Source organism: Cebus imitator, unplaced genomic scaffold (genome assembly GCF_001604975.1).
Source record: "Cebus imitator isolate Cc_AM_T3 unplaced genomic scaffold, Cebus_imitator-1.0 Scaffold665, whole genome shotgun sequence".
Lineage (NCBI taxonomy): Eukaryota > Metazoa > Chordata > Mammalia > Primates > Cebidae > Cebus > Cebus imitator.
In genome coordinates this window covers 169,773-188,555 of record NW_016107980.1, presented here as the reverse complement: position 1 = coordinate 188,555, position 18,783 = coordinate 169,773, and the positions used below count along the sequence as shown (strand labels likewise).

Genomic DNA, 18,783 nt, shown 5'->3' with positions numbered 1-18,783 from the left:
TTTTTGAGATGGAGTTTCGCTTTTGTTACCCAGGCTGGAGTGCAATGGCACGATCTTGGCTCACTACAACCTCCGCCTCCTGGGTTCAGACAGTTCTGCCTCAGCCTCCTGAGTAGCTGGGATTACAGGCACGCGCCACCATGCCCAGCTGATTTTTTTTGTATTTTTAGTAGAGACGGGGCCATGTTGACCAGGATGATCTCGATCTCTTGACCTCGTGATCCTCCCGCCTTGGCCTCCCAAAGTGCTGGGATTACAGGTGTGAGCCACCGCGCCCGGCCCCCAATCAGTTTTATCTTCCTGGGAAGAACAGAAATGTAATTTGTACTAAATATGTTTCATACCTAACAGTACAGGTGTTCTGTTAGGAAGAAAGGAATGGTGGATATTGTGTTGGCAATTGCTTATGCCACGTAGAGATATGCAATGATTTATTCAAGTTTTGCCCACTGGTGGAACTTTGGGTTGGTTTTAGATTTTGGCTGTTAAAAATTATACTTTGTCCAGGAGTGGTGGCTCATACCTGTAATCCCAGCACTTTGGGAGGCTGAGGCAGGCAGATCACCTTAGATCAGGAGTTCGAGACCAGGTTGGCCAACATGGTGAAACCCCATATATACTAAAAATACAAAAATTAGCCAGGCATGGGGGCGAGAGCCTGTAATCCCAGTTACTCAGGAGGCTGAGGCAGGAGAATCGCTTGAACTGGGAGGCAGAGGTTGCAGTGAGCCGAGACCATGCCATTGCACTCCAGCCTGGGTGAGGAGTGAAAGTCTGTCTCAAAAAAAATATGCGCACACACCCGCACGTCAGATGCGTGCACACACACACTCTCTCTCTCTCTCTCTCTCTCTTTCTCTCTCTCTTACTTTAATTCTCAAAAAATCTTGGAGTAAGTCATTGTCCTTTGGCTTGAGAAGTAGTCTTTCATCCAATTGAGTTAGTAGCAAAGCCTTAGTCTTATTATCTATGGATGTAATAATACTTCATTGCTGTTTTCTCAACCAATTGTGGGAGATACTTATCCCTGATCTTTCAGAATTGTCAAAATGCTAGATGGCAATCTGCATTTAAAATGCTGTGGCTGTGGTGGCTTATGCCTGTAATCCCAGCACGTTGGGAGGCAGAGGTGGGTGGATCACCTGAGATCAGGAGTTTGAGACCAGCCTGACCAACATGGTGAAACGCCGTCTCTACTAAAAATATAAAAATTAACTGGGCATGGTGGTGGGTGCCTGTAATCCTAGCTACTCTGGAGGCTGAGGCAGGAGAATTGCTTGAACTCAGAAGGTGGAGGTTGCAGTTAGCTGAGATCGAGCCACTGCACTCCAGGCTGGGCAACAGAGTGAGACCCTATCTGAAAAAAAAAAAAAAATGCTGTGGCTGTACTAAAAGTTTGCAGATAGGCACATACTGTGAAATATGGTGATCTGTCAGATTACTTGCAAGAGTGCATTGAGTAAATAGAAGAGAAAGAGTGCATCAGAAGGGTTGTATTAATACCCAGTCTTTTGTCTGGTCTGGGACGAGAGCTGAAATAGGTGGAAAGAGTACAAAACTACTTGAATTTAAAAAGGCAAACTGTTGAAAGAATGCTTTAAAGATGATTTTTCCTAGTCTGGTCTGTTAATAGGATTTCCATTTGATTTCTCATCTAAAGTGGCATGCTTACTTTTATTTTTTTTGAGATGGAGTCTTACTTTGTTGCCCAGGCTGGAGTGCTGTGCGTGGCACCATCTTGGCTCACTGCAACCTCTGCCTCCTGGGTTCAAGCAATTCTCCTGCCTCAGCTTCCTGAGTTTCCCTCTTGGAATTCCCTCCTGGGATTACAGGCACGTGCCACCATGCCTGGCCTGGCGGCTAATTTTTGTATTTTTAGTAGACATGGGATTTCAGCATGTTGGCCAGGCTGGTCTCGAACTGCTGACCTCAAATAATCCACCCACCTCGGCCTTCCAAAGTGCTGGGATTACAGGCGCGTGAGCTACCATGCCCAGCCTAAAGTGGCACACTTGTGACAGTCAGAGGCTATTATCAAAGGGATGCTTGAACAGCTGACATAAACTGGGACACGTATACCCTAGCTGTAGACTACCTGCCTAAGAATATCTTACGGTTCTCAGTGATGCAAAGTCTTGAATCCTAACTTATTTATAGAAGCCACTTGGTCAGTATTTCCTGAATTTGTTTAACCTCTAAGTCCTTTTTCCTAATTATCTAGAAAAACAACAATTCCTTTCATTCCTGTTGTTGAGGACCATTGTTCTCAACAATATAGTCTGGAGAAGGTAGCACTAATCTAGAGGGTATTGTCCAGGGTTGCTTTCTAGTAGCTGTATGTAATAAATGGCAGCATCTTGTAGGAAACAGGAATGTATAGCTGTCATGCTACTGTGAGAAACTGGAGAACTGTTTCGCCTTATATATTGTTTTCCCAGATACGTGTGTGTTTGTGTGTATGTCTGTGTGTCTGTGTCTGTGTGTCTATGTCTGTGTATACATATATATATGTATATATATGTTTATGACTTGGTGAGTTCTAATGCATTCTCCTACGTTCCTTGATGTGTTTGGTACCAGACCATGTCCATGAAACCAAAATATGAATGTATGTTAGACTTTTAAAAGAATAAAGTTTTCCATTAATTATGTTAAAATGAGCATACTTGTTTAAAATGTTTTCTCACCACTATTATCTAAGTTTCTTTATCATTCACTTTAACTTTCATTAGATTGTAATACAGTTAAATGATTGATTATACTTCGTATTGTTTGGATACTTTTAGAAGATGACAATTTTGCTTCTACATTATATAAACATTTTTATGTTAATTAAATGTTAATGTTAATAAAGTCATTAAAGTAGTAATGTGTCTAAGACTGTTACAGTGGAATAACTACTAAACTTGTACACCTTTTTTTTGTGTATATCAGATCACTAAGGAGGAAGAGCGAGAGAAGAAGTTTTCTAGAAGGCTAAATCACAGTCCTCCCCAGTCAAGCTCCCGATACAGGGAGAATAGGTAAGTGGTTCATTGAACCATGCTTAGTGTTTCAACTTCAGTTACCTTTTATGTGAATGTTTAGACTTGGATTATCTTTTACATAGAGGCAAGTAATATCTACTTTTTTATTGATCTAGGAAAATATTTCTACTGTGAAAATCTAGGTCAGATTTGTACATCTTGGGAGTGAGTTTAGAACAGTGCTTGATTTATATTAGCTGGTACTCTTTCATTCCTAACTTCAGATTCCAGTGGAATCTTAATGTGTGGCTCTTTTTTTGCCAGAAGTTACCCTTTAGTGTGATTAAATCGTTGTTCTCATTCAGGGTTCAAAAGCACTTAGAATACAATGCACATGATACATGTCTGTAAGTGTGAGACTATATGTACAAGGTAGTATGTTCTTTCTGTTTGTACTCTAAGTCATATGTATAAATGCCTTTATCTACAGATGCCTAATTTTATAGATGCCAATGTGTATAAGACTAAGGGTTAAGGCTTTAAAAAGATTGTTTTTTATTTAAAAGGGATTTAGAGTACTAAACTCAGTTTAAGCTCAGTTTTTTCAGTTGTCTGATGGTAGGATAAAAAGTTATGTTACAAGAATTAAATATGACTTTTACATTTAATTAGCTTTTGCCTGTGTCACTTAAAAGTTATTTGTATAAAAGTCATCATATATTTCTTTAGAAGCCGTGATGAGAGAAAGAAAGATGATCGTTCTCGCAAAAGAGATTATGATCGAAACCCTCCTCGAAGAGATTCATACAGAGACCGGTACAATAGAAGACGAGGGCGGAGTCGCAGTTACAGCAGGAGTCGAAGTCGAAGTTGGAGTAAAGAGAGGCTTCGTGAGAGGGACAGAGATAGAAGCAGGACTAGAAGCAGAAGCAGAACACGAAGCAGGGGTAAATAGTACATGTATATTTTGGTTACCTTTTTATTGTGAAGAACTCCATATTTAAATGTTTTTAAAAATTGCTTAACATTTTGTCAGTGTTTTCATTTTTTTCTATTTGATATATTCTGTGGTGAAAGAGAATGCTTTAAAAAAATTCCTTGAAAAATTTTATTTTGTGCAGATTAAAATCACAGTTACCACTGCACATTCTGTGGGATAGCCACAGTGAAAAAGACTGATTGTCTTCAGTGTTGGTGAGACTGTAGATAAGCTGTAAAAAGCATTTTGGCAGTATATAAAAATGTTAAAACTACGCTTAGCATATGGTTCCACTATTCTACTTCTCGCTGTTTACCTAAAAGAAATGAAAGTGTACGTCCACACGGATACTTGTACACAAATGTTCATAGCAGCCTTATTTGTAATAGCCAGAAACTAGAAACAACATAAATGACCATCAACAGGTGAATGTATAAACACGTTGTGGTATGTCCATACCATAACATGGATAAAAAGAAAAGAACTATTATACATGCAATAAAATGGATGAATCTACATATAATTATGCAGAGTGAAAGAAGCAGGACAATATTAAATATGTATATTAAAAATTTTTTAATTTTTTTTGTCTTTGAGACAGAGTCTTGCTCTGTCACCCAGGCTGGAGTATAGTGGTACCATCTCGGTTCACTGAAACCTCCGCCTCCTGGGTTCAAGTGATTATCATGCGTCAGCCTCGCGAGTGGCTGGGTTTACAGGCGAGTGCCATCATGCTCAGCTAATTTTTGTACTTTTAGTAGAGTCACCTTGGGGGTTTTGCTCTGTTGGCCAGACTGGTCTCTAATTCCTGACCTTAGGTGATCCACCCACCTCAGCCTACCAAAGTGCTGGGATTATAGGCCTAAGCCACTGTGCCCAGAGTAAAATTTTAAAAATGCAGACTAATCTGTGATGACAGAAAGCAAAGCAGTGGTTGCCTGAGATAGAGTAAAAGAGGGATAGAGTAAAAATTATAAAGGGATATGATGATTCTTTTGGGAGTGATGAATATGTACATCATTTCAGTTGTAGTATTGTTTTCAGAGGTGTATACAGTACCTTAAAACTTATTATACAGTTAAAATATGTTCAGTTTATTATATATCAGTTATACTTCAAAGCTATTTTTAAAAGTTTAAAAAGTTTTATTTCAGATGTATATTTTTGTAACAGCATGTTATTCCCAACATGTATGATTTTTCTTCTAGTACATGTTATTGAAAGTAAAATACTGTACTAAAACAACTAAAACACTTTTCAGTAAAACACCTTTACTCAAACTTTTTTTGCTACTCTTAATACTATTTATGGCCTTTGTATAAACCTTGTATTCTGTTATTCTTTTCTTAGAAATGTTCCCCTGCTGTGATCTAGGTATATTAGGCTTCTTGGCATGTTGCTTCAATTAACTAATCTCTTTAATTTATTTTCTCTCTCCTTAGGACCATATGTATAGTCTAGTTAGTTTCTTTATACATGTTTAATATGAGCTCCTTTTGGCTCATCTGTTCTTACCTTAATAAACAGACATAGTAATAACTTTAGATGGATGACTACAAAATGTTCATCACAGGAAAAATGACCATACTTTATTACATGTTTTGTTTTGTGGCCTGTAATTATACATTCCAAGATTGTGATAAAGAAAATAAAAAATTTCTTTTTTCTATAAACAAAGCTCTAAGGAAAAACAAATATGGCCACTTTATGTGGTTTTATTTGTAGTTTGGGTTATATTGAAAAAAGCTTTTAACATTGTATATTAATTTTTTTTTAAAAAAAGGATGATTTTGCAAAATTTAAAATGTTTTTTTCTATGTTTATAAAAATATTACTATTTCTTACATCTGGGACTTTTTTTTTTTTTTAAATACAGTGTAGTTTTATAAGTCATTTATCTTTTATTGCAGAAAGGGATCTGGTAAAACCTAAATATGACCTGGATAGAACAGATCCGTTAGAAAATAATTACACTCCAGTCTCTTCGGTACCTAGTATTTCATCTGGCCACTATCCTGTACCTACTTTGAGCAGCACTATTACAGTAATTGCTCCTACTCATCATGGTAACAACACTACCGAAAGTTGGTCTGAATTTCATGAAGACCAGGTGGACCATAACTCATACGTAAGACCACCCATGCCAAAGAAACGGTGTAGAGACTATGATGGTAAGTCTTTCAGCTGTTTCATGAAGTATTTAGTATTTTCAGCTGCGTAAATTCTGTGTTTATGTTGTACACGGTTTTTCAAAGACTTAACTTCTGAAATAGTGGGAAATTAGCCTTAATCAGTTCTTGAATTCCTCAATATGATTGAAACGGTTGTTAGTTACCACGAATTATTTGAGTATCAATTTAAAGATTCTATTTATTTGCAAGTAAATCTTAATAAATTGTGGGAGTTTACCAAACAAGGGTAAAATATCTACTGAGTTATTAGGGAATCTGCTACTGAAAAATTGTTGATAAAACTCATTTCTTTAGAATGGGTGATCATTGGACTGTAAGCAGAAATGTACCTAGAAATGTAAAATGTCACCTATGTAAGAATTTTATTAAAGAATTGAAGACTTTTAAGGATTTGCCGTAAAAGATTTTTAAGTAGTATTAAAGCCATAATTGCAATTTTTTTTTTTTTTTAGTTTTAAGCAAGAGATTTAAATGAAGGACATTTCTAAAGACAAAAATTAGATATAAGTCTTATCTTGTTAGCTAGGTTACTTATTTTAATTTGATTTCTTTTTAAGTATGTATATGTGTTAGTTCGTTTAACATTGCTCTGAAGGAATACCTGAGCCTGGGAAATTATAAAAAATAGAGGTTTCTTTGGCTCATGGTTCTGCAGACTATACAAAAAGTGTAGAGCCAGCATCTGCATCTGGCAAAGACCTCAGGAAGTTTACAATCATGGTAGAAGGCAAAGGGAGAGCCACAAAGAAAGAGCAGGAGTGGAGTTGGTGGTGGGGGAGGTGCCATGCTCTTTTAAACAACCAGCTCCTGTGAACTAATAGAGGGAGAACTCACTTGTTACCTTGGGGAGGCTAAGCTATTCATGAAGAATCTACTTCCATGACACCCTAAAACCTCCCACCAGGCCCCACCTCCAACATTGTCACATTTCTTCCCCCCCCCCCCAGGCTGAGTCTACCCTGTCTCCCAGGCTGGAATACAATGTTGCGATTTTGGCTTACTGCAGCCTCCACCTCCACAGTTGTAGTGATTCTCCTGCTTTTGCCTCCTGAGTAGCTGGGCTTACAGGTGCCCACCCCAACGTCTAGCTAATTTTTGTATTTTTAGTAGAGATTGGGTTTCACCATGTTGATCAGGCTGGTCTTGAACTCCTGACCTCAGGTGAGTCACCACGCCTGGCCAGATTGTCACATTTCAACATGAGATTTGGAGAGGATAAACATCCTAACTATATCAGTATGTTAAATAGACTATCACTTGATAAATATATTACTAGAGAAGAGCAAGTAGCTCTTGGGAAATGGTTAATTATCCTTTTGTCTAACATTAATAATATTCATTTTTTAAATACTTTTGCTAACTTATAGAAAATGTATATTTCCAGTAGTTTTGACATTTGTTTGTAACTATTCTTTCCTCATAGAAAAAGGTTTTTGTATGAGAGGAGACATGTGTCCGTTCGATCATGGAAGTGACCCAGTAGTTGTAGAAGATGTGAATCTTCCTGGTATGCTGCCTTTCCCAGCACAGCCTCCTGTTGTTGAAGGACCACCTCCTCCTGGACTCCCCCCACCTCCACCAATTCTTACACCCCCACCTGTGAACCTCAGGCCCCCAGTGCCACCTCCAGGTCCATTGCCACCAAGTCTCCCACCTGTCACAGGTAAGTAAATATGTTTGCCTGTATTTACCTAGCCATTCTTAGTCTATTTTTGAAAGTTAATAGTTTGATTCTTTTTTGTTTGTTTGTTTTTGTTTTTGTTTGTTTGTTTGTTTTGAGATGGAGTTTCACTCATGTTACCCAGGCTGGAGTGCAATGGCGCGATCTCGGCTCACCGCAACCTCCGCCTCCTGGGTTCAGGCAATTCTCCTGCCTCAGCCTCCTGAGTAGCTGGGATTACAGGCACGCACCACCATGCCCAGCTAATTTTTTGTATTTTTAGTAGAGACGGGGTTTCACCATGTTGACCAGGATGGTCTCGATCTCTTGACCTCGTGATCCACCCGCCTCGGCCTCCCAAAGTGCTGGGATTACAGGGTTGAGCCACTGCGCCCGGCCAATAGTTTGATTTTTAAATTAAAAGTATCTAGAGGAATCCCATAGATGCCTGATAGAAACAATTAGCAATATATTTCCATTTTGAATACACCTCCACTTTGTAGCCTGTGCCAATCCAGTTACTGTGGTTTGGAGTGACCCTGTGAATTAAGTACATCACTGGTAAAACCTGGCTGCCTGCAGGCCTTCATAGCTTAAGGCAAACCTGTTTTGAAATGCATTAAAAGGATATTTTACCCTGGAAATCTAATTCAGCTGTAAGAGCTTGGTGTTCGTAGATATTATAGTTTGATAAATGAGAAGATTATGTTCGGATGTGCAATAACTTGTTTTATTTGTTTGCTTTCAGATGATATTTCTTATTCTTTGGTTTTGACAGGACCACCACCTCCACTTCCTCCTTTGCAGCCATCTGGCATGGATGCTCCCCCAAACTCTGCAACCAGTTCTGTTCCTACTGTAGTAACAACTGGCATTCATCACCAGCCTCCTCCTGCTCCACCCTCTCTTTTTACTGCAGGTGCAGTTTTGGTCCTTTTTATATTCATAATGTAGTTTTAGATGAAGAATTTTAAAATGTCTAGAGAGAATTGCTCTGAAGACTACTTTCCTCACTAAAATTGTATAGGCATGGTGAATGTACATTAAATAATCCCCCAATTATAAATGTTTTCACAAACATTTTCTTTTTAATAACTTTTTAAAATAAAGTTTATTTTCTTTTTTGATACATATAAAGCATGTTATATATTAACAATGTTATACTGTTTACTTTTTCTCATCAATATTAAAAAATTACCAAGTGGAATTTTATAATTGTTTTTTAATTACAGTTTTTGTATTACCAGATACATATGACACAGATGGCTACAATCCTGAAGCCCCAAGCATAACAAACACTTCCAGACCTATGTATAGACACAGAGTGCATGCACAAAGGCCCAACTTGATAGGACTAACATCAGGGGATATGGATTTGCCACCCAGAGGTACTATAATTAATCTTTCCTTCCTGTCATTTTCATAATATAAACAGTGGGAAAACATTTATAAAGAACACTTGGTCTTGTCTTTATTGGGGTTGGATAAGGAATGATGATTTATTTTTTAGTTTTATAATTTATTTATTTTTAAGATAGAGTCTTGCTCTGTGGCCCAGGCGGGCATGCAGTGGCATGATCTCAGCTCACTATAACCTCTGCCTGCCAGTTCAAGTGATTCTCCTGCCTCAACCTCCCAAGTGACCTGGGATCACAGGCACATGCTACCATGCTTGGCTAATTTTTGTATTTTTAGAAGAGATGGGATTTCACCATATTGGCCAGGCTTGTCTTGAACTCCAGACCTCAAGTAATCTGCCCGCCTCTGCCTCCCAAGGTGCTGGGAGTATAGGCTGAGCCACCGCACTCTGCTGGGATTGTGATTTTGTTTGTTCCCTATGCCCCTCATTCCCATTAGAGAAAATATATTGTGTAATCTGTATTTGTGGTAGAGGTGACACTTTATTATGCAATAATCATACTACCTAAGAGGGAAGGGAATTTCTTAAGTACATTTTCTTGAGTAGCCTTTGTGTGTGTGTGTGTGTGTGTGTGTGTGTGTGTGTGTGTGTGTGGTAATTTGTATCATTTGTAGTCTTGATTGTTTCATTTAAACTCTTGAGAGTAACGCTTTAATTCATAAAGATAAGTTTATTCCAAGTTTGGAAAATCATGTGTAAAAATTGTGCTTGGTATATATTTTATTTTTGCTGACTTTTGACATGTTAAAATTCTCTATTTGCTTATAATATTTTTAAGCAAAGGATATTATGTGTTAGGCAATGACTCATCTTTTAAAATTTTCTTAGAGGAGACAGACTTGGATAAAATTTCTAAAAGGTACTGTTTGGGCTGACATAGTCACAAGCTAGGGCAGCAAAACTGCTACACTTCAAATGTAAATGTAAACTAGTAAGATTCAGAGGGAGAAAGTTCACATTAATTTGGAAAATACAGTATTTGTTACAGGTGACATTCGATATAGGGAAATAAAGGATTGTCAGACATAATAGAAAATATTTCCTGGGCTAATAAGAATGTATCTTTTTCCCTAACCACCTCAATTAAGTTTTAAATTCCATTTTCTTTCTAGTCTTTCCTTATTGTCTTACCTAATTGAATTAAAAATCATACTTCTCCAGTAAAAGTCTTAGTTGAGTAACAGTGCTTAATCGCGTCTGGTAAACTTGTGATTACTTACATAAACTTGGTATTTTTTCTTTTGTTCATTGGAAGCTATCAGATTCAGAGCATCTTCCTTGAATGTATACGGACTTTTTGTAATGGAGATGTAGAACATTTAAATTCAGATTTTTATCCTCTTTGAGTTCATAGGACAAGGTTTAATGTAGATGCCCATTCCTTTTAAATTCTCTTTGAGGAATTTCAATAGCTATTAACAACAGAAAAAGATTTTTAAAATAGTTTCTATGTGAGGGATATACAGATTGCTTGTAATTGAAAAGTAGCCACTTAAGAGCCTAAATGTTGTGTGATGTTTACCCATACCCAGAACCTGCCACCCACCTGGCTAGTTCACAGAAACTCTCTCTTCTTTTACTGGGAACCTTTTAATGTGAATTTCCACTTCAGTTAACCTTTTACTGGGATTTCCCACTAAAGTCATTTCTTTCTACTTTGCTGCTTAGGAATGCTATTAATATATGCTACTATAGATCAATATTTATTTGATCCATTCACGTGTCAATTTCTGGTTGTGATTAAGAGATGGAAGGGGATCAAACTCCTTGCATATTACTCTTACCATGTGCAAGTTGTATCTGTGGTCATTTCAGCCCTTAATGCATACAACCATAAATTACAGGAAGTGACCCTGTTGAGAGATAAATGTCTGGCATACCTACTTAGAAATTTAAGTGCCTTTTCTCATAGAATCATTTTTATATATAGTGATTATTTTAGTATTTTTCGTAAGATACATCATGTACTATTTTTTGTGAGCTGGTTCAGGATTTCTCCATTAACGACAGCGATTTTATGTACCAACAACTGATTTAGCAACCCATCTAACTTGAGGATTGCCTATAGAACTTTATTTTCTTAACTGTTTTTAGTCCTCTCTCTCCTCCCCTCATATGTTCTTGTCTGTTTGCTGTTTGGATTTTAAATTTACTGTCCTGGATTATGACAGATACATAAAAAGCTTATAATGTTAATTGTATAATTATTATACATTCCTAATAGCCTATGGATGCCCTTAATTTAAATTTGTTATAGACTTATTATGTGATAGTTAAACTTTTAAGCTCACTGCTTTAAATCTTGAGGGGAATTACCATTCAGCAAAAGGAAAAAATTTTAGGCCCTTTGGTGCATTTAAATTACTAATGTAAAAGTGACCTAGAGACCCTGACAGTTATTCTTTGCAGAGTTCTAAGGAGGGGGGAAACTTGATAGAAGATCTCATGATTGGATATAGGCAGGAGAAATGGTTAAGTAGTTTTCTATTTCTAATCAAGAAAACAAGTGCTGACAATTTTAGGCACAACAATTTATTAAAAGGATATTGGGGGAAAGCATTACATAAAACTATTTAATATTATACCATTTACTGAGTATATACCAAGAGGCACTTGCTTCTGTGTTTTTAATCCCCTTCTTTTAAATAAATATCAATGAAAAGGATTCTGAATGAGAGAATACAGATGAGATGGAGTAACCCCATTTCAATTACTAGAGATGGGTTATTCCCTCTCTTAGTGAACCTTCAGGTACAGAACATATTAAAGTAGAAAACAAAAGATGTTGAATAGCTCACAGATTCTTCAAAAGGGCCAATGAACCAGGCTTGAGAGGCAGTTATAAAACTAAAAATTCTTTTGCAGAACTGGTTCTGTGAAGAGACCGCTAGACAGAGAAACTGCAACTTGCGCTGTGAACATGACAGGTGCTAGATACAGGATGTTTCCACCCTGTCTGCTTTAGAGATTTAGGATAAGTCAGAGTTAAAGGAAGAGAGTGTATAAAGCGTATGTACCCTGTGATCCTTTTGAGAAACTGAAGGAATTTTGTGATTTAAACAGAAGTAAGGAATGTGAAGGGAGGTAAGAGGCTAATTAAAAGCATTTATAGAATTTTAGAATAGAGGTGATAGTAGCTGGACTAGGGTAATAAGTGAGAAGTGAAAAAAATTAAATTTAGTGGAAAGAATTGACAAAACTTGTATTTACTGAATTTGGAGGCTTAGAATTAAGGGTAATAAAGAGGATGAAATTTGACACCCAGTTTCTGCCCTGAATAATTGGGCAAATGATAATGTCCTTCATTGAGAAGAACAGCTTTGACAGAAAGATAAATTTAGTTTTGAAAATAACTTCTTGTGCCCCTGGGGCATCTGAGTAGAAATGTCCAGTGAAAGATTGGATATGGAAGTCTGAGGCCCATGAGAGACAGCTGTCTAGAATATATAGAGTTTGGAATCGTGCATATGTACAACATTGGTCCTTAATCTTTTCTTCTGTCCTATTAGTACTAATTGGAGGTAAAGGGACATAGAGCCATATCGAAATCTGTAGGTCTGACCTACATAAGTTTAAAAGCCTTTCTTCTGTGTTTTGAAAATCTTCCTTTCCCCATCTCCACTGAGAATCACTGAAAAAGATCAATGAAGCCGTGGCAGTAGATAGGAAAGATGTTTTAGGAAGGCTGTGTAAAGTGAGATGAGAAAACCCAAGTATAACTACTTGACAAATGTCAGTGTCACAGTAAATGGACAGAGAAAGGGAAACTTTATAGAAAATTTAGAAGTGAAGTCAAAAAGCTGCAGGAAAAAGCAGGGAGTGGGGATTCCTAAAAACTCTGGGAATATAATATTTAAGAAGGAAAAGAAAATGATCATCAGCAGGAAATGCCCCTGAGCGGTCCAGTAAGAGGAGTGGGATGTATTCATAGGCTTAAGCAACAAGTGAGGACATGAGTAAGTGATTTTAGCCTAGCCAAGTAAAGTGCAGTAATGGTAGCAACTGCCAATTTTCAGAGAATTAGTGAGTGAGTGTTAAGGAAGCAAAGTTAGCAAGTGTGGACATTGCTTAGGAAAGGGCTGTGGAGGTAAGGAGAGAGAAGATGTTGTTGCTAATGGGAAAAGTGGTTTTATGAGCATTTTTTTTTTAAATGGAGTAATTCAAGCTGTTATGTTTAAATGTTGATGGGAAGTACCAGTTGTGGGAAAGGTTGAAGATGGAGGAAAGCAGGAGGGGTCAGGGCATTGATTTGAGTCTCTGTATGTATGGCATATGTGGAGAGTCATACATCAAATGTGACATGATTTGACTGGGATGATTGGGAAAATTGTAGTTTCATTAATAGAAATGTTTAAGAAAGATAAAAGGTAGACTTAATATGAAGATAATTTGAATGTTCTGCATACTGAGTTTTGGGATACCTAAAGGATTTCCAGAGATGACCAAGAAGTTGGAAATTTAGAATTGAGCATGTGCTTTCCTCCTGCAGGAGACTATAGTTGTAGCGATAAGAGAGATTGTGCTGAAACAGATCCTCAAATCTTTTGGTTAGTTATGTGTTTAGAAATATGTAAGAATAAGATTTTAGACAATCAATTTTGCCAACTATAAAAGAATTTTTAAGTTACATTTTCTGATGTGGATTAAGGTTACCATGTTTTAAACTTTGGAGTCATTTGGGAATAACATGTTAAATGTACTGTGCTCATTCCATGCCATCTAAGTAAATATAAAATGTTGAAAGTAACAGACATTTTACTGCTCTTTTACACTATATTTTATACTTGAATCTTTTCCTTTTTAAAGCAAGTATGCTTTCATTACATTCATATTTTATGAATCTATTCTGTATTTTAAAAGCAGCTCACATCAATTATAACTCTGAGCTGTCACTTCTCAAAGGTTATTGGATTAGTGTTAAGTTTTGAATCTTTTAGATTGTGCATTTGATTTCAAAACTATGAACTTAAAGCCTCAAGGTGATTATTTCTCATTTGTACACTGATAAATATATTTGTGGTAAGGGTAAAGGTAGATGGGAACAGACTTGGATTTTATCTACAAAGGAGTGGCCTACAGAATCGAATTTTAATTTGGCATATGAGAATTGATTCTTTTTCACAGTTAGGTGTGAAATGAATATATTGAAACAGGTTTTACAAAACCCTTAGATTGCTGTATTTGAATATACAATAATTCCCTCTTTGTGGGTGATATGTTCCAAGACTCCTCGTATGCAAAACCACAGAGTACCAAACCCTACGTATACTATGCTTTTTCCTATACAGATATACTTGTGATAAAGTTTAGCTTATAAATTAGACACAGTAAGAGATTAACAATATCTAATAATAAAATGAAACAGTTACAACAATATAATAAAAGTTATGTGAATGGTCCCTGTCTTTCTCTGTCAAAATATCTTATTATATTTACCCTTCTTGGGATGATAGGAGATGATACAATGCCTAATTGATGAGAGCAAGTGATGGAGCAAGATGGCATGAACGGCAGGCAGTTTAAAACTTAGGAATTGTTTATTTCTGTAGTTTTCCATAGTTTTGGACTATGTTTGACTAGATATAAAAAACAGTAAAAGTGAAACTCTGGATAAGGGGGAGCTACTATACATTTATTTCTGTTTCTTCTAAAATATGTATGTATTTAGATAAAAGCCAGAAATTTTTCTGTATGAAGTTAAGAAAGTAGCTGTGATAAATAAAAAAATTAACATATGCTTCTTGTTTTCATTTTCTTTTGTTTTAAAACAGAAAAGCCTCCTAATAAAAGCAGTATGAGGATAGTAGTGGACTCAGAATCAAGGAAAAGAACCATTGGTTCTGGAGAGCCTGGAGTTCCTACAAAGAAGACTTGGTTTGATAAGTAAGGTGGCCGGGAAAATTGAGGAGTGTAATTGTGCATTGATTTTTAGGATCATTTCTGTATTATTATGACAATATAATTTGGTTCCTTCCAAAAATGTTACTGTGTTCTATAAGCAACCCCCAAGTGTGGGTTGTTAGAAAATTCGTTAAGTTAGGTGTCTGATGTGAGAAAAGCATTTTCTTATAGAAATGGTGTGGTAGATGAGGGCATAATTTTTTCCTCTTTTCATTTACCCTTCTCCAAAAAACCCACTCTTTAACTTATATCTGTTGAATACTAGCTATATACAGGATAGTCATGAACCTCTCATCGTTAAGAGAAAGGAGATAATAGATCAGACCTGTCAAGAGACTTTCATATTTAGGCAGTTCCTGTTAGGAGCTAGAAAGGGCTTTTAGGGGATTTGGGGAGGCTGGATAGGCATTGAATGGTCAAGGAATGGCTTCAAAGAAAGAGTTAAGGAATCAGAATGTTAAGGTATATGTGAGATGATTCATTTATAAATAAATGTGTGAAGAGAGACTAGAATCACTTTTAGAGCTTTAACATTACTTAATAATGGATAGTTTCTGGCTCTTTGTGATTCTGTGATTTAATGCAGTGTATTCTCTCTAGGCTGCAGTTTTATCCTTTTTTCAAGTGTCAAAAGGTATTCTCTATAGTTGCAAATCTTTTTTTTAAAAAAAAGGAAAGAAGTTGAGAGTGTCACGAAAAAATGATTTTAAATCAAATTCAAAACTTAAAGTTTTAAGATACAATATTTTTCAATAAGCTGACTTTTACAGAAACAGAATAAAGGTTATATATGCAAATTGACTAAAAGAGGATACTGAGACTTTTCCTCATAAAAATGTTGAGTAGGGGTAGATCAGAAGTGGAAAGTAACAAATGATATGGCAGATCACTTCGCAGTTGGCTTCCATGAAAAGTGCTAACATGTTCATTTGAAAACTTCATTGTTGGAAGAAAATTTAAATTTCCTTTATCAACCAATGATTTCCATTTGGGGTGGAAATTGAGCTTAATTGGACATCTGTTTTGCATGTTAAACTTTATTCCCTTGTATTTGGTCAGGATCGGGATTTATAAATGAACTGACTAACTTGAATTTTGTTTACAGACCAAATTTTAATAGAACAAACAGCCCAGGCTTTCAGAAGAAGGTTCAATTTGGAAATGAAAATACCAAACTTGAACTTAGAAAAGTTCCTCCAGAATTAAATAATATCAGCAAACTTAATGAACATTTTAGTCGATTTGGAACCTTGGTTAACTTACAGGTAAGACTGTGAAATGATTTTGTTATCTGTGCTTATTGTTTAGGGAACTTAATATAATAAGAAAATTACCTTTATAAAGAAATATGAGGCTGGGCGTTGTGGCTCATGCCTGTTATTCCAGCACTTTGGGAGGCCGAGGTGGGCAGATCACCTGAGGTCAAGAGTTCAAGACCATCCTGGCCAACATGGTAAAATGCTGTCTCTACTAATAATACGAAAATTAGCCAGGTGTGGTGGCAGACACCTGTAATTTCAGCTACTTGGGAGGCTGAGGCAGGAGAATCCCTTCAACCTAGGAGGTGGAGGTTGCAGTGAGCCAAGATTGTGCCCCTGCACTCCAGCCTGGGTGACAAGAGCAAAACTCCATCTCAAAAAAAAAAATTAATTAATTAAAAAAATAAATTATAGAAAATTTGTTATTCTAAATTGGGAAAGTTGGAAAAATTGGACATGAAATGGAACTTTACCTTTTAGAAAAAAATATGACTTTCAGTGTTTCAGTTGATCATATTATCATATACTTTTTACCTAATAAAGGTTGTCATAAAACTACAGCAAAGTTAATCATACTGGTAAAATCCAATCTTAGAGTAGTTTTCAGTTTCTCAAAATCATTTCAGTAGCAATTTTAGATTTATTTTTGTCACCTCTATGATGGCATGCACTTAATAGAGACTTTTGGAGCCCAGATACCTTGTAATCTGTGATTAGCTTAAACGTTTACTTTTTCTTTACCACTTTTGAATATCCTTCAAGATAAGTAACAGTAATTTGTATTTGATTGCACCTAAAATTAGACCTTGACTTGGCTATATTACTTGTGTGTTTTTTTAGTATTGAGTTTATATTATGTAAATGTTGAAAGTGTTGAAATAGGATGTTGAATTTTCCCCCCATTTTGTATAGTGCTCTTCTGCAATTAAAATAATTAATGTTTTATAATTCAATAAAAACAAATTTTAGAGGATACAATTCATCCTAAGTTGATATTTTGGAAAATTTTGTTTTCCTCCCATTAAAAAGTACTATAAACGTAATAGAGGAGAAAAAATTCTTGTTTGAGTGAGGTAGGGCAATAGAGATATAGACGTAGAAATTAAAGGAAATGGTTCCCTTTCAACTTTGTCCGTTTCATTCTCCTGCCCATTTGTGATTACATTATTGTTAACAGTTTTACCATGTGTTATTTTAGATTTTTTTGTTTTACAATTCTGTGTCTGTTTATCTGTACACAAACTTAAAACTATGAGCTCATAGTATATACATGTCCCTATGGTTATTTGCTTAATCTCGAATGTCTTTGAGTATCTTTTTATGGCAATTTTATTTGATCTCCCACTGTATGTAGTCATAAAAAGGTTTTTAAAATATTCTTCATGCAATTATCTTTACTGGTAGTATTTAAAATTTTTTTTTAGGCTGGGCATGTTGACTTGCACCTGTAATCCCAGCACTTTGGGAGGCTGAGGTGGGCAGATCACGAGGTCAAGAGATCGAGACCATCCTGGCCAACATGGTGAAACCTCGTCTCTAGTAAAAATACAAAAATTAGCTGGGCCTGGTGGCGCGTGTCTGTAGTCCTAGCTACTCGTGAGGCTGAGGTAGGAGAATCACTTGAACTTGGGTAGTGGAGGAGGTAGTGAGCTGAGATCGCGCCACCGCACTCCAGCCTGGTGACAGAGTGAGACTTGGTCTCAAAAAAAGTAAAATAAAATAAAATTTTAAAGCTGAGAGACAAAACATGATATCTCACTATTGTTTCTATTTGCATTTACTCAGTTACTAGTGAGGTTGAAATCTTCTGTTGATTGGTTCTTTTACCATGTCTGTGTACTACCTGCATTATTATTTTTAAAACATGTTTTTCAAAATCAATTTTCAAAACCCTTTAGCTTCATACCAATTAAATACACTGATGAAATTGATGTTTATAAGTCTGAAAAAAGTATAATTATTAAAATGTTACCAAAAGTTATCTTTATAGTTATAATTAATATGTATTGAATACTTCTGAGTGTACACTCTCTGTTGTACATGAATTATTATTTAATTTTTAAACTAACACTAAAGAGTAGGTATGGTTATTCTCATTTGTAGAAAAGCAGAACAAGGCCCAGAAATGTTAAGTAACTTGGTCATGTTCATGTGAGAGTAGCAACCCAAAGTTTGACCCAGGCAGTTTGATTTCAGCTACTCTTTTGTTTTGTATTTTGGTATTTGTTTTTTGAGACAGTCTCACTCTGTCACTGAGACTGGAGTGAGGTGGCATGATTGCAGCTCCCTGTAGCCTCAACCTCCTGGGCTTATGTGATCCTCCTACGTCAGCCTCTGAAGTAGCTGGGACCACAGATGTATGTCACTACACCCAGCTAATAATTTTTCTTTTTTTTTTTTTTTTTT

General features: G+C 36.2%; 1 protein-coding gene across 15 annotated transcripts in view; it reads left to right on the top strand.

Moving 5' to 3' along the window:
• Nucleotides 1-18,783, top strand: part of RBM26 (RNA binding motif protein 26) — a 94,701-nt gene that overhangs the window by 30,572 nt on the left and 45,346 nt on the right. For 8 of the 15 annotated variants that reach the window (XM_017518252.2, XM_017518251.2, XM_017518254.2 and 5 more), the window contains exons 4-11: nt 2,935-3,023; nt 3,696-3,913; nt 5,856-6,116; nt 7,561-7,800; nt 8,546-8,716; nt 9,030-9,185; nt 14,989-15,100; nt 16,224-16,383. In XM_017518252.2, the coding sequence (XP_017373741.1) occupies nt 2,935-3,023; nt 3,696-3,913; nt 5,856-6,116; nt 7,561-7,800; nt 8,546-8,716; nt 9,030-9,185; nt 14,989-15,100; nt 16,224-16,383 (1,407 nt within the window). The remainder of the gene's footprint in view (nt 1-2,934; nt 3,024-3,695; nt 3,914-5,855; nt 6,117-7,560; nt 7,801-8,545; nt 8,717-9,029; nt 9,186-14,988; nt 15,101-16,223; nt 16,384-18,783) is intronic. The other 7 variants (XM_017518257.2, XM_017518256.2, XM_017518249.2 and 4 more) reach the window with 3 other exon arrangements.